This window comes from Lagenorhynchus albirostris, chromosome 15, assembly GCF_949774975.1.
Source record: "Lagenorhynchus albirostris chromosome 15, mLagAlb1.1, whole genome shotgun sequence".
In the NCBI taxonomy this organism is placed as follows: Eukaryota; Metazoa; Chordata; class Mammalia; order Artiodactyla; family Delphinidae; genus Lagenorhynchus; species Lagenorhynchus albirostris.
The window spans coordinates 26,617,031-26,643,125 of record NC_083109.1 but is presented as its reverse complement, the minus strand read 5'-3'; the positions used below and the strand labels follow the sequence as shown (position 1 = coordinate 26,643,125).

The window sequence follows — 26,095 nt, the reverse complement described above, 5'->3', positions numbered from 1 at the left end:
AACCTAACTCTGTCAGGCCCTATCCATACACATGCAGAACTGGCCCAGGGCCATAAGGGGATCTGAGGTCAGATCTTCCCTCTGCTCAGGGCTCCATGCACTACATGAGTCTCCTTGCCTGGAGTTGTAGAGGAGAAAGAAAGGAAGAGACACTTCTCCTGCTTAATCACATTGGGATTCGGACTCCCCTCCTGCCCAACCCACAAAAACTCCCACCAGTCTACACATGCCTGCGGATAAAGACTGTCAGCTTTGTATCCAGCTTGGAAAACTCCCTTAATCCCTAACTCTTCGTCCTCCATTTTCAGCCTTGGACAACAGCTGGCACTCCAACTCCTGAGCATTGCTGGGACCAAAACAGTCCCTGGACATGAAAGGGATGTTGGGCTGAAGGACTGCAAATGGCTGCTCCTTCCTGATCCAGGGCAGCTGTCTCCCTTCATCTTCCCTTCCTTGCCACTCTGAAGCAGGGTGGTCCTCAAACCTCCCTTCCTCCCCTCTGCTCTCCTCCCTTTCTCACCTAATTCCCATCCTCCCTTTGGAAGGTAGAAAAGCTTACTCTGGAACCAGGTGATGGGTTTGAATTTGACTCTAGCACTTTGTGATTCCAAACACATAAATAAACTTCTCCAAGACTCAGTTTCTTCATCTGTAAAATGGGAGGGAAACATAAACTACCTCACAAATTGTAAGGATAAAGAGTTAGTAAATGTACAGTGCTTAGAATGATTCTGAGCAAAGAGAAACTGCTACATGAGTGCTTGTATCATAAATGCCCTGGTACATCCAATCTGAGCAAAGCAGGGTGAAGTGGGTGGTGAACTAGGGATATCCAGGACATATGAGGGACCCTACCCCTCTCATGGATTACTGTTAGCACTCTCTCTCTCTCTCTGGTCTCTCCATCTCCACACTGCTTCCCTGTAAGCACTTCTCTCCTCTGGCTGCAGGGTCTTTTTTCCAAATCCTGATTTGATCACATTATTTCCCTGATCAAATTCTGAGTGTTTCCCCATTGCTTCTGGCTCTTTAGGATCGCATCCCTTGGAACTCTCCAGCCCCAACTTTCCTAGCTTTCCACCTCCTTGGATCTGTGATCCAGACTTCCTTGAAAACATGCCCTCTAGTCTCAGGCCTCCAGGCCTTTACACTTGCTCTTTCCTCCACTTGGTGTTTCCTCTCATCCCTTTCCCTCTGATGTTGACCCCTTCCCAGCCTCTGTTCGACTAGGGCTGTGGCCAGATGAAGGCCCCTCCCTGAGGGAGGGGAAGGGGAGAGTGGGAAGAGACAGCAACTCTCAGAGCTGCAGTTTACTCAGCCTAAATGAGAAAAAGACAATAAGAAAAGAGACCTCCCAAGATGAAAGAAAGGGATGGAACAATATGTGAACACTTTGGAAACTAGGAAGTGGGGTGTTAGCATGGAGTGATGGTCTACTGGGGTGCCTGCCTAAGAAGCCCCTTACTTTCAAGTCCCTGGTCCCCTACTCTCCTCAGACCCAGACCACTGAAGGTAAACAGAGGAGATAAATGGAAGAGAGGATGGAGACAGGGATGGTGAAGAAAAGAGGAAAGAAGGAAGTGGAGTGAGGTGGGGGGCTTGGAGGCAGAAAGCATGTGGCTGGAGCCCCACGCCTCTGAGGAAGGAAGAGGAGGGTGACCTGGGATGCTCTCCCCTCCCCTCCCCCTCTCCATTCCCTGGAGGGCTGCCCGCATCCGGTCACAGCCCAGGCGGGGTGGGGGAAGGGCGGGGGCGGGGGCGGCGCCGAGGGGAATGAATAATTGAAGTGTAGGGGAGGAGAAAGAAGAAGAGGAGGAAGAGGAGGAGGCGGGAGCCGCCCGCACAGGGTCCTTCCCACTCCGCACCCCACCCCCCCTCCGCCGCCCGGAAGTCGCTCCCCGCCTCCTGCTCCGCCAACATGGCCGCGAAGTCGGATGGAGCGGTGGCCGCGGCCGGCCCGGGGCCGGAGGGGGCGGCCGGAGGAGCTCGGGGCGGTGCGGGTGGGCGCGGGGAGGCGGCGGCGGCAGCCGGGGACCCCGGGGTAACCGGGGCGGGAGGCCCGGGGCCGCGCTACGAGCTGCGGGACTGCTGCTGGGTGCTGTGCGCGCTGCTCGTGTTCTTCTCCGACGGCGCCACGGACCTGTGGCTGGCGGCCTCCTACTACCTGCAGGGTCACCGCACCTACTTCGGCCTCACGTTGCTGTTTGTGATCCTGCCCTCGCTTGTTGTACAACTGCTCAGCTTCCGCTGGTTCGTCTACGACTACACGGAGACCGCTGGGGCCCCGGGACCCGCAATGAGCACCAAGGACAGCGGCACCGGCGGACCGGTCATCAGCACCAAGGACAGCGCCGTCACCTTCCGTACCAAAGAAGGCAGCCCCGATCTGGGCCCCCGACCTGAGCCCTCCTCGGCCAGCGCCTACCGCCGCCGCTGCCGCCGCCTCTGCGTCTGGCTACTGCAGACCCTCGTCCACCTCCTGCAGCTCGGCCAGGTCTGGAGGTAGGAGAAGCTCAGGTGGAGAGAACTGAGTTGGAGGAGTGGGAGGTGGTAAGGGGCTGCCTGCCGCCCCAGCCTTTCTCTGATCCTCCACGCCCGCTCCTGTCCTGACCCCCGCCCCGCCCCACCCTATTGCAGCTCTGATTCCTCCTCTGCCAGCTCCTCCCTGACCTCTGCCCTCTAACTCTGATCAACCTCTGTACCATCCTCTAGGATCTGGCTATTGAGGGAAGAGGGAATGGGGCAAGAAGAAAGAGAAAGAGATCCTCAGGGGTGTGTGAATGAGGAGGGCCCAGGGCCGATGGAGAAGAATGTGAAGGTTGGAACAGGGCCCCAGGGCTCCATCCAGCCCTGTCCCACTCCTCTCTGCCTGAGTGCTGAGCCTGAGCTTGGGCTTAGGAAAGATCTCAGAAGTCCCTCTCTGCTCTCAAAGATTCTCAGTTCGGAATTGCAGTCCATTCCCAACCTCCCAGGAGAAACAGAATTCGAGGCAGCTAAATGAATATCCCGCCAAACTTTTTGGACTTTTAGGAAAGGTTGTGGTGGACCTAGCTGAGAAGGTGTCTAGCTCCTCTGCCTCCTAGGACTTCCCCAGTGTCTCTGCAGTGTCTGCAGTGTCTCCCCCGCCCCCCGAAACAGAGCCATGGGGATATGGGATCTTGAATCTGAGATTAGATAGCCACTATCTGTCCTTTCGTCTCAGGACAGTAAGACAAAACTGAAGCTTTGTACAAGCCGCCCAATTCTAGGCTTCTTCCTCTGCCAGGACTGAGGGTGGCTGCTGAGCTGAGTTAACTGGAGACGGGGAATTCTGAACCTAGGGTTCCCCTTGAGTCTGTATTGCTCTAGTAGCTTAGGCTCTACTGTGCACTGACAGAATGAACTTGTCTGCTATTTGATCTTACACAAACCTCTCCTCCCTCCAAGCCTCAGTTTCCTCACCTGTGAAGAGAGGGCGATTCCCTACTCTTCTCATCTCATTGATCTACATTACATTTTCTTACCTCTTGGGATGGTCAGGTGAGAGAGGGTCTTTGTAAAGGCCCTGCAGACTGTAACATATTTTAGGAATGCAATAGATTATCATGATTATCACACCTGTGGGGAAAACATGGAAAAAGTCAAAGTCACTGTGGAGTAAAGGGTGATTATTGCTGTTGTTATATTTATTCTGCTACTTGTTAACACATTCTGCTTAACTCAGAAGATGCAGTTCTGAGCTGAGGGTTGGAAAGAGGACTCCCAGGGTTTGTCCCAGCTGCTCATTTGCTGTGTCACCCTTGTTGTGTTGCCAAATCTCTCTCTGACTTGCTTTCCCCATATGTGCCTTGCCTAGATGATGTATATATTCCATTTAGCTTACCCTGGGGGAAAAGGTGGGAGGCGCTCTATCCACACAAGGTGGTGTTATTATTATTAGCTTGACACAAAAAATATTCATGTCTACATCCAGGAACTAATCTGCATTTATCATTCTGTGCCCGAGTGGACAGATGGTGAAAGATATTTTTAGATTCTGAAATGGTAACTTCCTATTCTTGGTAACCAAAGCTTCATCCCCCTTTCCCTTCAGCCTAAAATGGGCCAGCTGCCCCTTGACTCACTGGCTACCTCAAAACCCCCTTCTCCCATTTTCAGAATCTACTTACAAGAAATGCATACTTCTTTCTTGAACATAAACTGAATTTCCCTCAAACAGAGCAAAAAATGACCATGGGGTGGAGGTGGGGGTCTCAGGGGAGTGGCTGCAGATGGCTGGGGGTCCATTGAACTCCATGGTTTCTTAGATAAAAGGGCTAGCGATTTCTACTCTACCCTATTCGTAAAATGAGGGGCTTGGGATGAGATGATTTTGCAGGGATGACAAATTAATGGCTCTTAGATTGAACTTGGCCTACAGAAGTGTTTTGTCTGGCTTGCATAGTATTTCAAAAATCCAAAATCCTAGCTCCTCTTGAAAAAAAAATGCATCTAGCAATATCAGGCCTGGAACAATTTAGACAGGGTATATGCGCTTCAGTTTGTCCGGTTCCATTCTCTTGGATCACATCTGGACTCTTTCACTTAGGCCTTAGGGGCATGAGAGCCCTAATTTACAGTTCTGTAACAATTGTTTCATTAAGCCTTCACTTTGTGCCAGACTACTGATTGCCTTTTTACCTGCTTCATCTCCTGTATCCCTCCTAATAATCCTGCAATGTGGTTGTATTATCATTCCTGCTTAACAGATGAGGGAATGGAGGCTCAGAAAAGGGACATCCTTGCCCAAGGTCACATGGCTAGAGAATAAAAGCACTGGGACTCAAGACTCTCTGCCTTCAAAGCCCAAGTTCAATTTATCTCCCCTGCAATTCTGCCACTAAAGTGTCCTCCAAGCTCAAAGAATTATGAGTCTGAGATACCAAGATTCCAGGATGATAGAAAGTCAGGGCTTCTGCTGGACTGAGATAAGAATGGGAAAGGAGGGGGAGGGAGTTGAACTATGTGGATAAGGATGGGGAGACTGTGTATATTGTCAGGAAAGTGCTGGATTGGGGGTAGGGCGGGATCAGGAGACTTCATCCAGGTTTGTAACTAGTTGGCTAGGTGCCTTTGGGCAAGGCTCTTCCCACCTCTGGGCCTCAGTTTCCCTGTATGTAAAATGAGAATAATAGATTTGATGGCCTTAAGAGCCTTCCCTTTTCTGGAAGTCTGACTCTGGGTCTACATCAGAGCTAAACCTCTGGGCCCCTGTCCCAAAAGCTTTGGATTCAAAAATGGCTGAGAGTCTGGCTAAATGGAGAGAGATCCAGACGAGAAGCCACCAGAGTTGGTATTCCTAGAAACTAAGCAATGTGGTAAGCAAACATGAGGTTCCCACAAAGAACAGGCTCACTGTCCAGCGGGACTTGGTGCAGATGTTCTGAGGGCTGGACCCCAGGGTAATGAGGAAGGAGATGTGTGTGTGAGACCTGCATGATCAAAGCTGAGGGACTGGCCATTCACTCACATGCTGATCCCACGCCCCCAAATCTGAATAAATTAATTTGAATCATAAAGATATCTTTCAACTCCTTATGCTTGCACAATGTTGAATCAAAACCTTGAATACTTTGAGGAGCTAGTAACACAGACTGTGTCGGTACATGGGTGTCAGACAAGGGGACAGTATGGGGCAAGCAGTGTCCTAGAGAAGCTGAAGCTACCACCCGGCTCCAGCTGATGGTGCCACAAGAAATCGTGGACCAGGTGTTGTCAAGTCTTGATTTCTCAAGAGAAATGGGAAATTGGGATTTTTTTTTTTTTTTGGTGAATTCTGCCAGTATTCAACTACTAATTAAGGTTTTTAAAAATAGTGTCAACCACAGGAAACATATGGGGGCCCATCCTTTTTGTAACCTCTGGCCAGCTCCTTACAATTGATTCAGGTCCTTTCTTCTTCTGTTCCCAAACAAGCCTGCAAGATGCATGTTATTATTTTAATCACAAAATGGGGCTCTGAGGAGGGAGAGCAAGGGAAGGAATTCACAGACACTATGCACCCTCCATGTCCCAGCAGGCCCCATGTGAGGTGCTCTAGGCATGTGATCTTGTTTTGCCCCAAAACCTTCCCTCTGGTGACAGTTGATATACCCATTTATCAGACAAGAAAGTGAGGCTTGGAAAAGTCAAGTAACTTGCCGAAGGTCACCCACTGAGCAAGTGGGGGAGAGGTGAGGTGTCAACCTACCTTTGCCTAATTCCCAAGCCCAGGCTCTATCCCTGATACCACCACACTGGCTGCATTAGAGGATCCCAGAGCGATGGCCCGGTACAGAGACAGATTGATCCCTGAGAGAACACACAGATCCTCTGGTCAGACATGAAGCTGGCTGGGGGCTGGACACCAACCTGTGTTTTCATGCCTTCTGCCCAGCTCCCACCCCCATCCCTCTGAGCTGTTAAGCCACTCAGCGCTGCTAAGCCAATTAAAGTCCTAACCCTGTCCACTCCGACCCTGGGCAGGAGAGCAGTAAGCCATGAATCCTGCTTTCCCTAATCTTAAACTCACTGGGCCCCAGCTTTGCCCAGATAAGCGTGGTTTGTTAAGCCAATTAGTGGAATTAATCTGCCGTGGGATTCCTCCCAGGCTGTCAGGATCTGGGGACCCCAAAATGGGAGGGAGGGGAAGGAAAGAGGCAAACTGGACTTTGAAGGCCCTCCCTCTACCACACTCTCTATGTCTAGGCCCCAGCACTGCTCCCTCTGCCTCCTCACAAGCCCTGCGCTCCAGAGACGTTCAGAAATGAATTAGTGACCTACCTGGTATTAAAGTCAGTCTCTGGGGCTCCTCTCTGGGAAGCTCTGTTCTTTGCGTGATGGTTAAGAACATGAACTCTGGATTCAAATGTCCTCAGTTCAAATCCTGACCACACCACTTAATATGTGTGATCCTGACAGGTCACATAATCTCTCTGTGCCTGAGTCCCATCCTTTATAAACTAGAGACCATATGGTATCACCTCTTGGTTTGTTTCAAGGTTTCAAGAGATAATATACCAAGGTTTTAGCAAAGGGCTGGCCATCATTAAGTACTCAGAACCCCTGGCAATGGTTAGGACCATCAGCCTGGGCTTTGTTCCCTGTAGAAAGAGGTTTGTTCACTGAGCGGGTGGCCTGTGAGTGGGCAGGAGGGCAAGAGGGCCTTGAAGGACCCTGAAGCCATAGGGACACGGCAGCTGTGCATTTAATCTGTAGTCATTCATTCCACAAATATATGGAGCACCTGCTGTGTACCAGGCACTGCACTAAGTGCTGGAAATACAGTGGTGAACAAGGCAGAGTCCCGGCCCTCTTGGAGCTCAAGAGTCTAGTGGGGGGCTTCCCTGGTGGCGCAGTGGTTGAGAGTCTACCTGCCGATGCAGGGGACACGGGTTCGTGCCCCGGTCCAGGAAGATCCCACATGCCGCGGAGCGGCTGGGCCCGTGAGCCATGGCCGCTGAGCCTGTGCATCCGGAGCCTGTGCTCCGCCACGGGAGAGGCCACAACAGTGAGAGGCCCGTGTACCGCAAAAAAAAAAAAAAAAAAAAAAAAAAGTCTATTGGGGGAAACCAATAAACAAACAAATTAAAATATATATTACCTAATCTAAAATATAAATATAATATAAATATAATACATAATATAAAATATAATGGGTTAGATAGTGGTAAGAACTATGGAAAAAGTGAAAAGGAGGAGGGTGTGGCCCTTCAAGATAAGGTGGTCAGGGCAGCCTCTGTGAGGGGTGGGCATGTGGGCAAAGGGCTGAACAGGGTGCGGGCAACCTGTGTGGATGTCTTGGGAAGGGCGTTCCAGGCACAGGGAAGGAGCAGAGCAGGGAGAAGGCCCTGTGGCAAAGCAGAGAGCTGGGGGGAGATTGTAGGAGACGATGGTGGACAGGGTGGCTGGGGGTGGATGACGCAGGGCCCCAAAGGCCGGGGGGGAGGATTGGGGCTTTCACTCTGCATGAAGTGGGGAGCCCAAGAAGATTTGAGCAGAGTAGGAACAGGGTCTAGACTTATGCTTTACAATGCGCACCCTGGCTGCTGGATGAAAAATGGACTGGAGGGAAGCCAGGGTAAGCCTGGAGACCCACGAAGAGATCCACCCTCGATGATCCAGGTGAGAGAAGATGGAGGCTGGACCAGGGCAGTAGCAGAGGGGGCGGGGGTCTGTTTTAGGCATAGCAGGCAGGATATCTTTCCTTCTTTGGTCAATTTCCCCATCGGGGCCAGACAGTTAATGGTTAAGAACTCATACTCTGGAATCAGCCTTATCCTGTGTCTGCCACTTTCTGTGATTTGGGGCAAATGGCATAACGTGTCTGTGCCTTAATTTTCTCATCTGCAAATTGGACATTCTTACTGATAGTATGTGTCACATGTGGCTTGGAGGAGTAGTAAATTAAAGAATGTATGTGTAGTGTTTAGCACGGTGCCTGGAACACAGGAAGTGCTCAATTCTCAGTAGCCATTACTAGTTGTACAGTAATAATACAAGTATATAAGTAATACATAAAACATGTCAGGAGTTGGATTCCATAGTGGTTTTCAAACTGTGTTTCACCTCTTACCATCATTTCAACCTGAGTATCTCAAAGTTTCTCTTTCTTGATATGATGGTCACGTGCCTAAGATTTTGTTTTGACAGTTCTACAGCTGAAACATGTTTACAACCCCCTGAACTCGGTGACTATCCACAAGGTCCCTCCCTGCTCTGACCTTGCAGGCTTGTTCCAGTCTAGCCTCACCACCCACCTCCTGGGAGACCCCTCTCTAGAACGCTCTCCACCCGGCCGCCCTCCTCTCCCTGCCCAGCTGGCAGCAACAGGCCATTAGAGCAGCTCCTAACAGACACAGCGGCGGCAGTTGGGCCCAGCGTCCCCTGTTTGATCTATAAAGACCACACAGGAGAAACCCTGGGGGAGGAGGGAGGGCTGCCAGGAAATGGCTTTGAACCCCTGGCAGCTGGGGCGAAGGTCCCCAGGGAGAGGAAGGAAGATGGGTTGGGATCTTCTCTGGCCTCTCCATTCACCACTCTGCCTTTGTTAGGGCCTCGGAATTCCTCCTCTGGGAAATCCTATCAGCCTCCGGTCTCCCCCCAGCCCACTCCTCCCCATATCCTGTCTCCACCTGCGGCCAGAATGGTAGTTCTAAAGCTCAGAGCTGACCCTGCCACTCTGTAGCCAGAGGGCCAGCCCTGGCTCCCCTCTGCCCCTTGAGCGAGTCTTAATGCTATAGCCTGGTGTCAAGCCCCAACCTCCCACCCTTTCATCTCCTCACTGCTCTACGCTCCCCCCCAAATAAGTCACATGCTCCTTTTCTTCATGCCTCTAAGCAGCTGCCTGCAGTCCTTCCTTCAGCAACACCCCGCCCCATCCTCCTCCCAGTGAAACTCTGTACATCCCTCAAGACCAAGCTCAAATGCCACCCCTTCTGAGACGCTTGCCCTGAACAAACTCAACATGTGCCACCCTCTGCCCCTCAGACCCCACCTCCCATTTCCTCAGTCAGGCTAGTTGCTGTCATTTTCATCTAAAATGAAAACTGCTTGGTTGTTTTTTCTGTTTAAAAAGGAGCTGTATGCTCTTGTTGAAACCTCAGGCAGCGCAGGAAAGGTGCAAAGGAGACTCCTCTCCACTTATTATCTCTGGGGGTGCAGAAGTGGGGTTAGGGGAGATTTTCCCTTACTAATTAGATATTTCTTGTATCACTTGATGATTTTACTCTGATTTTTAATTAACCAAGAAATACATTTTACCTGCATACATTTTAAAAACATGTATACCTGCTTTCAAAGAGTCAGATACTACTAAAAATTATAGTCACCACTTATAGAGACATAGATTAGGTCGTTCCTCTTCAATCCTGTCAGGTAGGGAGTGTAATAATGAATAATAATAAGGACTGTGGAGCCCAAACTCTGACTCTGCCGCTTAGGAGCTATGTGACTTTGGGCAAGTCACTTAACCTCTCTGGGCCTCAGTTTCCTCATCTGTGAAATGGGATAACACCCCTATACAAATGGCCATTATGAAGGCTTATTGAATTAATATATGGAACATGCTTTGCACAGTATTCAACACATAAGTCCTCAAGTAGTGTTAGCTAGCATTATTGGCCCATGTTTCAGATGTGGAAATTGACACACAGAGAGGTAACAGCCTCCTAATACATAAGTAGCAAAGCCAGTGTTTGAAGCCATGCAGTCAGGCTCCCAAGCCCACATGTGTAACTACCAAGAGATACTACCTTTTGCTAGTTAAGTGTATTCTTACAAAACAAACAATCATGTATTGCTTTGGGAAGAGGGAAAAAGTCAGAAAAGTATTTTTTAAATTTTATTTTAATATAAAGTACCCACTGTTGACATTCTGGGTTCTTCCTCTCCGACTTTCCCCCCATGCACAATTACTCATTCCTCCTCAGCCCCACAGTCCTGATCAGATTCTGTTGTGATCCTTGCCCACCTGGCTGGTTTTCCTACCAGATTAAAAGTGCCTGGGGAGTTGAGGCCTTGTTCGTCCTTCTTTCTGTCCCCCACCATGACTGGCTCCGAGCTGACACTCTGTTGCTATTGGTGGCCTTGTACCCAGCGAGCTTTGGTGAGGTCCATAGTAGGGTCTTAGAACACAAATTCTGTTGAAGCAGGGTTTGCATCTGTGGCTGATGTGGGGGGTGCTAAGGCAGTGTGGGAGCCCCTTGCTGTGTGGACACAGCACTGAGGTCTGCTTAGGCCTTCATCTGCAGCCTTCCAAACTGTCAATGAACAAATGCAGGCTAAGGGCAATACATATGTATTTGTACAAGATGTAGTAGAAGCAACCCCGGGGCTGAGTTCCCAGGAGGATGCACGTGTGTCTGACAGGAGATGAAGTTCCTCGTATGCAGTAAGTGCTCAATAAACGTTCACGTGAACTGAATAGAATCTTTAAAATCAGAACCTTTTTTCCTCCACTGTTAGTAACGTAACTTTATTTAAATTTTTTATTTTATATTGGAGTATAGTTGATTAACAATGTTGTGTTAGTTTCAGGTGTACAGCAAAGTGATTCAGTTATACATATACATGTATCTATTCTTTTTCAAATTCTTTTCCCATTTAGGTTATTACAGAATATTGAGCAGAGTTCCCGGTGCTATACAGTAGGTCCTTGTTGGTTATCTATTTTAAATATAGCAGTGTGTACCTGTCAAACCCAAACTCCCAATCTATCCCTGCTCCCACCCTTGCCCCCTGGTAACCATAAGTCTGTTCTAAGTCTGTGAGTCTGTTTCTGAAATCAGAATCTTGAGAAAGACATTTCTCTGCCTGGGATTCAGTTATCCCATCTGTAAAGTCCAGGTGGGGGCTTGGGAATCCTGGATGAGTTTTCCCAGGACTTGGACAAGACAGCAGAGTAGCTGAGAGCTTGGGGCACTGGTACAGCCCATGGCGCCATGGCTTCCTCACTGTGTGACCTTGGGCAAGTTGCTCCACCAGCTGGAGCTCTAGTCGCATTGTGAAATGGGGTGATAGTATTCACCCCTTAAGTTTCTTGTAAAGATGTCTTGAGATAATGTAAATGAATAGGGTCTTCACATATTATATGCTCAGAAAATATTTACTACCAATTATTATTGGCCCAAGTAGTAGCCCATCCTACTTGCTTCATAATAAGATAGGGGGTGGGAGAAGGGCATCAAGGGTCCTAACTGCTCACTACCCCTCACCCACAGATCCCCCCTTCCAGGAAGGAGACTTATTCTGTGACTCCAGAGACAGTGTGAGAATAGGTGACAACCCAAAGTTAAAGGGAGGCAGAAGCTGTGTGATAAGAAGAAAGATCTCCCTGGGTTGCCCCGAGGGTGTGAACTCCACATCACCAGACACGCATGCAGACAAAAGTGACTGACTTTGGCAGGGAAGCAGTAGCAGAGCCTCCTGCCTTCAGTTTGGAGGATAAACCAGTCATCTCTAAAGCCCCTCACAGTTTTAAGAGTCTGTGGATCTAACTTGGGTGCTTTGTGATGCTTATCTGCTGGACCACAGGTTGCAAATCAGTGGCCCAAGGGCAAATCCAGCCTGAGGATGTGTTCGTTAGTCCCATACAGTATTTTTTCCCCTAGTATTTAATGAAACTTTTTATTATGGAAAGATTTTAAATATATAAAAGCAGAGGGAACAGGATAATGATTGCTCTGTGTACCACCATCCTGCTCCAGGAATGATCATCTCCTGGCCAGCCTTGTTTTACTTAGGCCAGCACCATCCGAAAGAACTTTCTGCAGTGATGGAAATATATATGTATATAGGAAACGCACTGTCCTATACAGTAGCTACTAGCCACACATGACTATTGAGCATTGGAAATGTATAACTGAGCAACTGAATTTTAAATTTCATTTAATTTTAACTAATTTAAATTTAAAGAACCATATGTGGCTAGTGTAGGACACGTAGGTGTTGGAGAGTATAGGTCTGGACCCCACCCCATTTCTTGCCCTTCCATGTTATTTTGAAGCAAGTCTCAGATGTCATATCATTGCACCCATAAATATTTCAGTACATCTCTAAAAAGATAGACTTTTTAAAAATATAACTGAAGTATGTAATACTGTTATCAAACCTAAAAAAGGAATAATAATTTCTTTTAAATTCATATGGTATTTTTAAAATTAGTTGCCAACATTTCCAAATTGAAGTTTTTGGGTTTTATTGTTTTGTTTTGTTTTTTGCATAAATATCCTAATTTCCAGCTCTTCTTCCTTTTTTTTTTTTTTTTGCGGTACACGGGCCTCTCACTGTTGTGGCCTATCCCGCTGCGGAGCACAGGCTCCGGACGTGCAGGCTCAGCAGCCACGGCTCACAGGCCCAGCCGTTCCGCAGCATGTGGGATCTTCCCGGACCGGGGCACGAACCGTGTCCCCTGCATCGGCAGGCGGACTCTCAACCACTGCGCCACCAGGGAAGCCCTCCAGCTCTTCTTGAAAAATTGAAATTCCAGCCATACTGGGCTCACATTCTCCCATGGCAGCAATCAGCTGGAGCTGAGGGACAGCTACCTTTCTAGACACCCTTCTTTCATTCCCCAGAGTCCCTCATAATATCAGCTCGGCTCCTCTACCATCTAGGATCTCATAGATCAGAGACAAAGAGAAGTGGTGCTTTCTCCCTGCCTCGATCTTCAAGTACCTTCAGATACCACCAGGAGACCAGGATCTAACTCCTTCTCCCTCATAGGCTCATGCCATCCCAATGTCACACAGGGATATCAAGAAAAGAGGAAAGGGGGGATCAAAGAGGCTTGGGCTAGAGTATGGAGTCCTGGCTTTGAGTCTCTGCTCTGCACCCATTTCACAGATGCGGCAAGTGAAGCCCAGAGAGGGAAGGAGATCTGGCTGCACTCATACAGTGAAGAACATAAGAGGCAGGAACCTGGTCCCAAATGCTTTGCTGGAGAGGAGCTGCCTGCTTCCCTGTTGGGCAAAGAGAGGCACACTGTCTGGGAGCTGACTGCAGTGGGCGGGTTGGGAGAGGGTCTCAGCATTACAGCCAGAGCCTAAAATTAGTGGCAGGGAGATGTTTGGCCTTAGCCCAGCAAAAAAAAAGTGCTGTGACTCTGGAGGGGGCTGCTGAGGAGGAAGGAGACAGCCCAGCTCCCAGCACCATATGAAATGGGAGCCAAACGTGTAAAATCGCATCCTTTACTGACATTTATGACTCATTAGGCTGCCAATTCCAGGAAGGTCCCATTTTGCATCCTTGCAGGAGTGCTCAGCATTGAGGAGTGGATAGATGGGGAGGGGGCCTCAAGGCCGTTCCCCCCAGGAGCTTCCTTGGCCACATTTCAGGTGAGGAATCTGTATAATTGGAGGCCCAATGTTTTGCAGGGAACTCACAGACTGCATGTAGGTCCTCAGCTTGATCCATGCCTGTGGTGAAATGAAGGAGTCCACCATTCCTAAGCTGAGATGCAATTCCAATGCTTCTGGCTACTGATCTTGGGCAAGTCACTTCTCCAAATGCCTGCTAAATGTCTCTGGGGTCCATCCCTTCTGTCTGGGCCCTCCTCACCTCTCACCTCTCACCTGGTCTCCCAACCTCCACCCTTGCCTCCGTCCAATCTGTTCCTTACAGCCAGGGTACTCCCTCTAAAATGCAGAAGTGCTATCCAACACAATCTTCACTCTTCAGATAAAGACCAAATGCTTCACCATGGTCCCCCTCATCCCTTGCTTTCTCACCTCCTTTTCTGGAGCTATAGCCATTCTGACCACTTATTGTTCCCGCCTAACTCAGGACCTGTGCCCATGTTGTTCCTCTACCGGAAACTCCCTTCCCTCCCTTCACCTGGTTAACTCCTGTGCCTGCTTCAGATCATGCCTCAGTAGCCACCTCCTTCAGAAAGCCTTCCCTGACTGCCACGCCCTTCCCAAGCTGGGCGCTTCTCCCATAGAATTGCCTTCCTCAGCACTGGAGCACAGAAGCCTGTTGGAACATGTCTGCAGCCCACAGAATGTCTGTCGTTTCAAGTCTACAGGACGATTTCATTAATGTCCAGGTTCCCCGCTAGACAGTGCCAGATGGACTGGGTCTGTCTTGCTCACCATCGTGTCCACCAGCATTTTAGCACAGCTCCTGGCACACAGTAGGTACTCAAAAATGCTGGGTGGGGCTCCCCTGGTGGCACAGAGTCCGCCTGCCCATGCGGGGGACGCGGGTTCGTGCCCCGGTCCGGGAAGATCCCACATGCCGCGGAGCGGCTGGGCCCGTGAGCCATGGCCGCTGAGCCTGCACGTCCGGAGCCTGTGCTCCGCAACGGGAGAGGCCACAGCAGTGAGAGGCCCGCGTACCGCAAAAAAAAAACCAAAAAACAAAAAGCTGCTGGGTGAATAAACGTCAAGTGAACCTCCTCTTTTCTGAGACTCAGTTTCCTCATCTGGAAAGTGGGGGTCATGCCCACGAAACCTCACAGGGCTGCAGTGAGGATTTTGGCAAAGTGCCCACAGAAGGCCTTTGATGAGTGGCAGTTATTTTCTGGAGGAGGGCGAAGACCCCAAATAAGGCCCTGCCCTGTGAACTTGTCCTGAAGGGACTTCTCTGACCCTCTGTCTCCTGAGGATGGATTCAGTGAGCACCAGGGAAAGTCAGGCGAGGAGTAGGTCTCAGCCCCGCTAGAAACTAAACTGGAAACTACAAGACCTCCTCTCCCTGCTGGAGCCTCTGAGTCTGTCAGCTTCTTAAAACCTCGTATTGGTTGAATACCCTGCACTGGGCTGGGCATTTTATACAAATCACCACTTTCTGATTTTATAGCTATCCCATAAGGTGGGCATTGAGCTGAAGGGTTCAGAGAGGGAAGCAACTTGCCTAAAACTATACAGACAGTAAATGATGGCGTCAGGATCTGAACCCGGGTCTCCCTGCCTCTCAAGGCTGATTCTTTCCCTCTGTACTTGACAGCCTTCACCTGGGGGCTTATAAAATACATTCACACTCCATTCATTCACTCATTCAAGAAACAAATATATATTGAACATTAACTATGTGCCAGGCACTAGGGGCATAGCAGAGAAGAGGACAAACATGGTCCCCACACTCGTGGAGAGACAGACAAGAAATATGTAAGCAAGTAAGTTAGATCATCATCTCTGGTTGTGATATGTGTTATTCAGAAAATAGGGTAACTTGACAGAAAGTGGCAAGAGGGGTGGGTAGAATTGCTTTGGAAGGCAGGGGGCGGATCTGGGAAGGCCTCTCTGAGGAGGTGACACTGAGCTGAGATGGAAAGAATAAGAATTTGCCACGTGTTGGTAAAGCCCTTTCCAGGCAGAGGCCCTGAGGCTGGAAAGAGCTTGGGGTGTCCAGGAAAAAGCAAGACCAGTGTAGCTGGAGATGTGGGAGAGGGGGATGGTGGAGGGAAATGAAGTCCTAGAGGTAGACAGAGGCTGGATCGCACCGGGCCCCACAGGTCATGGTGAGGATTTTATTCTAAGGACAGTAGAGAGTGACATGACCCGACCTAGGATTTTACAGGACCGCTCAGGCTGCTGTGTGAAGAATACGGTCTATGAGGGCAAGGATGGAGGGAAGGAGATCAAGGTAGATGGAGGCTGCCCTGCTTGAGGTTGGGTGGCTTGGACCAGAGTGATGACACCGGGGTGGGGAGAAGTACTTGGGTTTAGGAGACAGCTGTCGGGCCTTGATGTTATCAGGATGGGATGTGTGGGGACTTGCGCCTGATGAAAACTCCTTGGGGTAGGCAAGCATCAAGTTCCTTGGACCTATTTTGTAGGAGAACTAAAGCCCACAGAGGAATTGGACTTTCCCAGCAAGTCCAGTGGAGGCCTTGAGCCTGGGTTTCCTGACACTCCAACTACTATTGTCACCCCTTCCCCAGTTTTCTCTAAACCCACGTAATTCCAAGCAAAGCTTTTAGGTCCAGCTCTGTCCGTCACGGGTCCTCCCGGGCAGCCCTCTGAATACCTTCCAGGCAACTGAAGCACCTTCTCTGATGCCGGGGCCCATGGAGAGCCAAGTCTGAGTCCTAGATCTGGCAGTAACTTGCTGTGTGACTTTATACAAGTCCCAGTCCCTTTCTGGGTCTCAGTTTCTTCATCTGTAAAATAAGGATAATAATAGTACCCACCTCAAAGATTTGCTGTGACGAATGCACAGTATGTATAGAAAGGCTTAGCACGGCCTATCATACAGTTGGTGCTCAGTAAGCGTGAGCTATTCTCATTATTTTTGCCTGCACGCTATCCCCCTACAGACTTACGGAGCAGTTGTGGGCCCAGTTGGTACAGTGTTCCTGCTGCTTTCCATCAGCCCAGCCTGGTTACCCTCCAGAGCCTGCAAGCCTGGCCCACAATGGAGACAAGAGAGCTGGCCATGGTGCCGTTTCTGGATGGGGTGGGAGCGGGGGAGCCGCTGGAAGCTGCTGTGTTTTTGGCCCAGAGCTGTGAGGGGGAGTGGAGAGGGACGAGAACACACACTCGGAAACGCTGAGATCGACAGATGGAAGAGCCGAGGATGTGAGAGACGCAGACAGACAGAGAGAGCCCCAGAGTCGGGAGACAGGGAGCAGGCAGGGGAGGGCGGCCGGAAAACTGGCAGAGTCACGCGAGCCACGAGCTGAGCAACAGACCAGCAGATGGACCAAGCCGCCAAGGGACTGAAAGACGGACAGACCAACAGGCAGTATTCAGGAGACAGCCAGAAAGACAGACAGAAAAGCAGACCTGGTATCCGAGGGGACAGACAGGCTATCCTGACATCCAAGGGACAGACAGACTGACATTCCTGGCCTCTAAGAGCAGACAGACAGGCTGACGTGGGACCCCAGGGTCAAGCTGACTAACAGATGGACATAGTATCTGAGAGACGATGTGACCTATAGTCCAAGGACAGACAGGAGGACTGACCCAGGGCCCCAGGGTGACCCTGACTGACAAATAGATTGACTGACTGACAGTAATGGAGGAACAGATAAATAAATAGGCTGACCCTGCATTCAAGGGACAGACACAACAACAAGCTGATCTGAGCCAGAGACAGAGACAGACAATGACCGAGGATCTGAGCACACACAAAAGACGGGTCCAGGATGACCTTCTGCACGGGGACTGAGGCCAAGGCCAGCAGCCCTGACTGGTACCAGAGACTCAGGGCAACCCAGGAACAGAGAACAGGAGAGAGACAGGGTGACCCAGAAACTTTCTGGCTACTTAGGGATGTGGGATCCCCTCATCCTTCTCTCTTCTGCCTGTTAGAAAGGAGCCCTCAATGCTGGGAAGTCCCTGGGCCTGGGGAGAAGGGGATGAGCTCTGTTCATCTCCTGCCCAGCTGCCTGCTCGCAGGGCCGGGGGATCCAGAGGAGACAGCCTTTCGGATCCTTGAGTGGAGGGATTTCACACGCTCACTGCTGGCTTCTGTCTTCTCTAGGCTTCGTCATTTTGCTCCCCACCCCATCCTCAACGATACACACTTACCACTTCAATTTCCAATTTCCTCCCAGACAGGCTTCTTCTCCGAGCCAAAGATTGGGAGTCAGCAAGTTAGATCCAAAACAGACTTCTGAGCACCTCTGTTTCCTCGCCGGTAGAATGGGGGCGGTAGAGCTGTCTGTTAGGTTCTGGCTCACGCTGGCCTCGGGCAGTTTAAGGCTGGGGGTGTCAGAGCTGGGGAGGCCCAACCAGGCTGTGGGGCATCAGGGGAGGCTTCCTGGAGGAGGAAGGCCAGATGTTCTGGCTCTATGCAAACTCAGGCAGAGAAGCCCCAGGGCCTCCAAGGTCAGGAGGGAGACACCTGCAAACACTCATGCGCAAATATTCAACAAATATTTATCAAGTGCCTACTACACGTACTGATGCTGGGGACACAGTGGTGACCAAGACAGATGAGGTCCCGACCCTCAGCAAACCACAGTGGTAAAACAGAAAATAGATGTGTAAATTAATAAATAAGATTGTTTCATAGTGTATGTTAAGAACAAAATAAGACAGAGTGATATGAGAGATGAGAGTGATTTAGTGAGAGTGGAGGGGCTGACATAGGATGAGTGGCCTGGGGGGCCTCTCTGAGAAAGTGACGTGGGAGCTGAGGAATCAGCCACAGGAGGATCTGGGGAAGGGGGTGTTTCAGGCAGAGCAAGTAGCAAGTGCAAAGGTCCAGAGTCAGGACCAAGTTGGGCTGGCTTCCAGGAACCTCCAGGGCGCGAATGAAGCAGTGGTTTGAGACGAGTTGAAAGAAGCAGAAAGGGCCAGATGGTTTAGGGCCTGCAAGCCAGGGGGAAATGCTTGGATTTTATTCCAAGTGGGATGGGAGGCCCTTGGAAGATTTTGAGACAGGGAATAACGTGATCTGACACGATTAGTTTTTAAAATATCCCACTGGTTGCCATGTGGAGAATGGACTATGGTGGTGGGGCACAGGAGTGGATGCAGGACTGAGAAAGCAGAAGATGATGGTGGCCTGGACCAGGGTGGGTGGTTTCAGTGAATGGACAGACTGGGGTTGTGTTTTGGAGGAGAGTCGAGGCACTGCCCCTGAAGTTGGATTCCTTTCCCTGAGATGAGGTGTTCTCTGTAGGTGGCATCGGTCCCATCTGTGGTGAAAATCAACTTCTTCCAACTTCCTTTCAAGTAGAGTGGAATCAGGTGGGCTTCCTGGAGGAGGTTTTAAGGGCACCTGCTAGTACGTCAACTTTCAATTAAAAGAGAGAGGCTGGATGATCAGAAGGAGCCAGAGGCCTCCACCTAGCATATGCTCACCCTCACTATGTGCACATCCTCTACAGTTTATAAATGCCCACAACAAGGGGGAAAATGAGGCTCAGAGAGGCAGAGAGATTACCCAAGGCCACACAGCATCCAGGGCACGGGCAAACCCACAAGCCCAGCATATTGCCGTCTTGTCTCCTGATCCTCGCCCCAGTGGCTGTGATGTAGGCAGGAGGGCAAGTGCTGTGCTCCTTTCTAGAGAACGTAAAACTGAGGCCCAGGGCAATTAGGTTGTATGTCCTGGGCAGAGCTGTTTTAAGACTTTTGTGGGCCCCACATCTATCAAGTATATTAAAATGCAGCCATATCAAACATTGAATGTAAATTATATATACCCAGATACAAGCCAAATTGCAGTCGACTGGCTGATATGCTCTGTTTTGCAGACATTTAATTAAACATTTATTAATTTTGATTCTGCAGTTTTTCCCTGTGTTTTAGAGCCAATTTTTTTCCCAGGCTTCAAACATTTTGCTAGGCCCATGAAAACCTCACAGGCCCTTGGCAACGAGCACGTACCACCGGCTGGAAAGGACAGCCTCGATTTTTGGACCTGTTGTCAAAAGGGGCAAGGGGCAAAATGAGGCTGAACCGAGGCCCCTTCACCCTCAGACTGCAGCCTGGTCTCTCCACGCTCCCTGCTGACCCCATGTTCTTGGGTCTCAGAAGCCTTCTTTCTTCCCCTCCCCCTTCCTTGCTCTGGCCCAACAGCGCCCTCGGCTGGGTAAGCCCTTTGTCTGCTGTTAGCTGGGGTGTGGGGTGTGGGGTGTGGGGTGTGGGGTGTTGGGAGCTGGCACAGGAGGGGACAGGAGTGGGTGGGGAGTTGGGCAAGCAGCCTGTCAGGTGGTGATGGATGCTGGCCGGGCTGGGGCCTTTCTCATGCTGACCCAGGCCGGGAAACAGATGGTCTTCAGCCTGAGGGAAACTTCCAGGGTGTTGCCCTCCCCCAGCTCCCCAGGCCCCTTCACACTGGACCAGCTGGTCTCTCCTTCCTGTTCAAAGCCGGAGCCGCAGGACTGGGAAAGGGAATGGGAAGGGGGAGACGGAGGCTGGGACAGGTGGTCTGCGTTTTGGGCCCTGAGAAGCTCTGGGGGCCAGCCTGGTCTCTCCCCGAGTCGCCCCCACTTCTGGCATCCCCAGCTCTGCGCTCGACTCCTCCTCTGTGCCCTGCCTTAACTCAGCCCTGTCATTTCAGGCCTGAACTAAACTGGGGACTCACCTGGCCTTCCTCCAAGGCAGCCAGCAGAGTGAGCTTTCTAAGCTACCGAGCTGATCACATCACCCCCGATTCTGGGATAGAATTCAGATTTAGAATAAAATAGGAACTGTTCAGTCCAAAATTTGATGCCCTTCACAATTCTAGCCTTCTAATGCTCCTCCCTAGGACAACCCTCCCTGCCAGGCCTGGCAAAACGCTGGCCGTTCCCCTGAAAAGCCATGTTCTCTCTCTCACGCCTCTACACCTTTGCCTTAGCTGGGCTTCCACCTAAAATGCCTTTCTGCTTCCCGTGTGCCTTCAAATGCCTACCCATGCTTTAAAACGGAGATCAAATGTTTCTTCCTCCAGGAAGTCTTCCCTGAAAGACTCCAGGAAGTCTTCCCCAGCTAAAGTTACTGATCCTTCTCTGGGTTTCACAGCATCTTAGAGCATCTATTTCAGCTCTTAGCTTGTCTGTTCTCCCGTGGGACTGTGAGGTACTTAAGGTCACAGGGCCTGGAACATAGCAAGTGGTCAAGATACGCTTGCTATGTGAATGAATGATTCTAGCTGCAGACATCCTTATTTGGGGGGTAGGCAGGGGCCTAGAGAATAGAAGTCACAGGGAGACAAATTTCTGCTCATCAGGAGAAACACAGTTCGGCCCTGGAGCTGCTCGGAAGCCAAAGGCTCTGCCTCAAGAGGTAGCGTCTCCCTGTTCTGAGAAGTGTGTGAGCAGAGGGGTAAATGCACGGGGCTGGGAACTGCTGAAGGGATTCCAGCGCTGGACAGGAGAGTTAGACTGAAGGGCCTTTGCATCTTGAGTCAGCTTCTGAGGGAACAGCCCTCCTCCCCGTCCTGGAGGCCAATCCCGTACTGTTTCACACTGAGGGTGTGTCTACACCACCGATTGGTCCTCAGAAGACCCAGAGATGGGAAGGAGAGGCCTAAATGGTATGTTTCTGGCCACGTTTTGGGGGGAAAGTTTGGGTCCCAGAACATTAGCTCTGAAAGGATCTCCAGAGTCTCCAAGCCCATCCCTCTTGTTGGCAGATAGAGAAGCTGAGGCCCAGAGAGGGCCACACCATTGCTAAGACCAGGATACTCATTTGGGAAAACTCTGGGAATTAGCTGAGCACAAATTCCAGGGAGCACTGTGGTTCCTCCCTTGGGCTGGTCACACACAGCTGAATACAGAACATCCTGGAAATGCCGGCACTTCACATCAGGGAATAGACCTCCAGATCCCTGGTTCCCTGATTGTGGATTCAGGCAATAGGGTCATTGAATCTAGTGGGATTTTCTCCCCCAGTTTGGGGGGATATGACTCCTAGAGGAGCCTTCTCTGGTTTCATGAAAAGGGTTTGCCTGTCCTGTGTATCAGAGAATTTGGGGGTTGGGGCTGTTGTACCTGCAACAGCCAGGAGTGGAGCTGCTGGGCAAGGAACCAGGGCAGAGATCTGTGTGGACAGGTCCTTTGTCACCCTAATGGGCACTGCACTTTATAGCTGCAAAGGGCCTCATCCATTTAATCCTCACAACCACTTTAGGTGGGATCAACTAGGGCTCAGAGAGGGTCTTGTTCAAAATCACACAGCAAATTAGAAGCAAATTCAGGAATTGAACTCAGGACTTCCAGATCCCTTCCATACCTCCTATGGGGCTACCAGAGTTCCATTCAGTTAAACAGACTTGGAATCATGCACTCAGTCATGCAGCCAATAGGATTGGCACCTACCGTGTGCTAAGAACTGAGGGTATAGCAGTCAGTTATGACCTAGTCATACTCATGGAGTTCACAGCCTGGGGGAGATGGATGCATAACCAGACAGTTACAACCCACTGTGACGAGTGCTGGGTCGGAGGGAAGCCGGGGAGAGGCCCCTACCTCAGGTGGAGGGCGATCAGTAGAGGCTACCCTGAAGAAGTCATATCTAAAAGCTGAGCCTTGGATGAAAAGCAAGAGTTATCCAGGTTTGGGGCTGGGGTGGGGGTTGGCAGACAGGGCAAGGTGTTCCAGGCAGAGGGAACAGAAAGTGCAAAAGCTTAGCAGTGAGGGTGAGCGAATCTGTGACGTGTACAAAGCAGCTGGAGCTGTGAAGTTTGTTGGGAGAAGCGGCACCAGAGGAAGCAGCTAAGTCGCAAATGCCAGGGGATCTCTGAGCAGCTTCCCTAAGGGGAGAACTGGGCACTCAGACGTGGGGTTGGGGAAAAGGCCAGGAAGCTGGCAACAGAACTGGGGGCTGGCACCAGGACTGTCCCTGAAGGAACCTGTGTATGGGCAAGTCTTTATGGCTTACAGTGAGAGGCAGTGTCGCCTATTGGTTAGAGTGTGGGTCTGAGACCAGCCCATCTGGGTTTGAATCCTGGTTCCACTGCTTCCTAGCTGTGTGACCTTGGACAAATGACATACCTCTCTGAGCCTCAGTTTTCTCATCTATAAAACGGGGATAATAATAGGGTTATTGCAAGCTCCAGGTAAGGTGTCCAGAATCCTGCAAAGAGAGCAGGCCCTAACTTGCCATAGCAATAATGATCCTTATAATGCTGTATTCAAGGCTTAATTTGTGCCAGTGCTTTAAGCTAGTGAGCCCAGTGGGAGCAGCCCAACAACAGCCCCGTGAGGCGATCCTTTCAATGAGGCCGTTTCACAGCTGAGGAAACAAGCGCAGTAAGTGACTTGCCCAGGGCAACACCGCGCCCTGGCCCTCTGCACTTGCTGGGTGGCGAGGGTCTGGTTGGGAGGGGGCGAGGGGGATGAGCGCGCGCAACAGCCTGAGCACCACGTCCTCCCGCAGGTACCTGCGCGCCATGTACCTAGGGCTGCAGAGCCGCTGGCGCGGGGAGCGGCTGCGGCGCCACTTCTACTGGAGGATGCTGTTCGAGAGCGCCGACGTGAGCATGCTGCGCCTGCTGGAGACCTTCCTGCGCAGCGCGCCGCAGCTTGTGCTGCAGCTCAGCCTCCTGGTGCACCGCGGCGGCGCGCCCGACCTGCTGCCCGGTGAGCCCCGCCCCTCCGCCTGCCCGCCCCGGGCGCCCCCGCCCCCAGGGCTCACTCGTCAGCAGTATTCTGACGGACCCACCTGTCCCCCACCCCACCCCCACCAGCCCCATGCTTAAGGCCCCCTGGGGAGGCCCTGTCCACTCCCCCCACCTTGGCGCACTCACTGTCGGGGTTTGGGAGGCCCCGCCCCTTCTACTCTCTGCATTCTCCAGGCCTCTGGAGACCCCCAGGTTCCCTCCAATGGCCTTACCCTCAGTGTTAGGAGACACCCCACCCCCTTGCTCTTCTCAGGCTCCCTGCACGCTACCCGCTCCCGCCCTCCTCCCTTTCCCATTGCCAGGGCAGACCAGACCTCACTTCTGCCAAGTCCAAAGAGGCCCTTGACCCCATCACCGCACCTCAGACCCTCAGGGAAGTCCCCTGCCCCTGCTTTCCCCAGACTGTCCCAATCCCAGCCTGCATCTCCTGGGGACCCCTCTGCCTCACAGACTCTCTGAGTCACCACCAGTTTCCAGAGAGCCCTTCCATCCGCCCCTCACTGCTCTTCAGCCCCTTGTGGACTCCTCCCAGGCTTCGTCCTGGTCCCCATGAGCTCACCCCGCCCACCTACCTTGCCGCTTCTCGAACCCTAACAGACTAGGCCAACCCCTTCAGTGTCAGAGAAAACCACATTCCCAGTCTGCCTGGGGCTCCCGGTGCCCCTCCCGCCCGACACTGCCCGACACACCCTCAGTGTTTCAGAAGACTCTATCACCATCTCTCAGGTTCCCTGGGCATCCCTCGCCCAGGGTCCCGGGCCCCAGTCGAAACTTCCCACCGGGATTTTCCTCCCATGCCCTCAGCTGTGCTCAGCTTGGATATTCCTTTCCATGCCCCAGCCTCATCCTGGTGGCCTGTAGCTTCTAACAGTCCCTTCTGGCTCCTCCATTCCCTAATCATGACCCCCCTCTTCACCTCCTTTTTCACTCCCAGAGTCCTGGACCCTATTTTCCCAGCCTCCCACCAAGACCCCTGAACCCTAACAGCCCCATACTAGAGACCCCAACCTGACCCTTATGGAGACCAAAATCACCCACTTCCCCTCTCCCTTTATGCTCCCACCCCTGTAGAAGTACCCAACCCTGTCCACTCTCACCCCTGCCTCAGTGTTCTTGAAGACCACCCACCCAGACCCTCTCCACACCCCTCTTGATTTGTAGACCCTTCCCTCACACCTCCTCAGAACCCAGCTCCTGACCCAGACCCCTCCCCCTTTCCTCAGACCCCAACCCAGACCCATCCCTAACCCAGCCCACCCTGCCCCCACCCTGTCTCCGCAGCCCTCTCCACCTCCGCCTCACTCGTGTCCCTGGCCTGGACCCTGGCCTCCTACCAGAAGGTGCTGCGGGACTCACGGGACGACAAGCGGCCGCTGTCCTACAAGGGCGCCGTGGCGCAGGTGCTGTGGCACCTGTTTGCCATCGCGGCCCGCAGCCTGGCCTTCGCGCTCTTCGCCAGCGTTTACAAGCTCTACTTTGGCATTTTCATTGTGGCGCACTGGTGCGTCATGACCTTCTGGGTCATCCAGGGCGAGACGGACTTCTGCATGTCCAAGTGGGAAGAGATCATCTACAACATGGTGGTGGGCATCATCTACATCTTCTGCTGGTTCAACGTCAAGGAGGGCCGCAGCCGCCGCCGCATGACCCTCTACTACTGCATCGTCCTGCTCGAGAACGCCGTGCTCACCGGCTTCTGGTACTCCAGCCGCAACTTCTCCACTGACTTCCACTCACTTATTCTGGTCTGCGTCGTGGCCTCCAGCTTCGCACTGGGCATATTCTTCATGTGTGTCTACTACTGCCTCCTGCACCCTAACGGGCCCCTGCTGGGTCCCCAGATGCCTGGCTGCATCTGCCCTGAGGCCCCAGGGCCCTGTGGCCCACCAGCCGATGCTGTCACAAGTCCCCCGAGGTCCCTGCCCAGGACTACAGGCGCTGAGCGGGATGGGGCCTCCGCGGGAGGCGAGCGTGCGGGGACCCCCACACCACCTGTCTTCCAGGTGCGACCTGGCTTGCCTCCCACGCCTGTGCCCCGCACCTTGCGGACAGAGGGGCCTGTCATTCGGATTGACCTGCCTCGTAAGAAGTACCCTGCCTGGGACGCTCATTTTATCGACCGCCGGCTCCGGAAGACCATTCTGGCGCTGGAATACTCCTCGCCTACGACACCCCGCTTGCAGTACCGGAGCATCGGGATCCCCCAGGAGCTGCTGGAGTATGAGACCTCGGTGTAGGTCACAGTCTCCCTGCAAAAAGGGATGAACTCTGGCTGATCCCACATCGAGCACAGTGTTGAGCCCAAAATTTCAGGGCCACCAGGCTGAGGGGGAGTGGATCTGTTGGTCCAAGGGTAGAGTGGCGCCCACCATGGGGTTATTTCATGGGAGGCGACAGCCTTGTGGAGGCCCCAGGCCTTGGCCCTGTTTTCAGCCCTGTGGCCCATTTCCTAAACTCCCCTGAACCGGGGCCCAGGGAACCAACTGGTGCTACGCTCCTCGGGAGCGGCCCCACTTTCATGGAGGCCTCCGTGTCACAGCTGGTGCTGAGGACCCCACACCCTCTCCCCTGCCTGGAGCTGCCCACCTGT

The 26,095-nt window shown here is 51.9% G+C and overlaps 1 protein-coding gene across 1 annotated transcript; it reads left to right on the top strand.

Annotated features, from left to right (window-relative positions):
* Nucleotides 1-1,918: 1,918 nt before the first annotated feature.
* Nucleotides 1,919-25,742, top strand: XKR7 (XK related 7). Its single transcript, XM_060124384.1, has 3 exons — nt 1,919-2,502; nt 23,262-23,464; nt 24,787-25,742. Exons 1-3 carry the CDS (start codon nt 1,919-1,921, stop codon nt 25,740-25,742), a joined length of 1,743 nt encoding a protein of 580 aa, XP_059980367.1.
* The last annotated feature ends 353 nt before the right edge of the window (nt 25,743-26,095 follow it).

Excerpts from the sequence above, each read along its gene's own strand:
- XKR7 (XM_060124384.1), top strand. The coding sequence starts at position 1,919 with ATGGCCGCGAAGTCGGATGGAGCGGTGGCCGCGGCCGGCCCGGGGCCG. Across the intron at positions 2,503-23,261 it reads CAGCTCGGCCAGGTCTGGAG|GTACCTGCGCGCCATGTACC; the intron begins GTAGGAGAAGCT and ends GTCCTCCCGCAG. Across the intron at positions 23,465-24,786 it reads CGCGCCCGACCTGCTGCCCG|CCCTCTCCACCTCCGCCTCA; the intron begins GTGAGCCCCGCC and ends CTGTCTCCGCAG.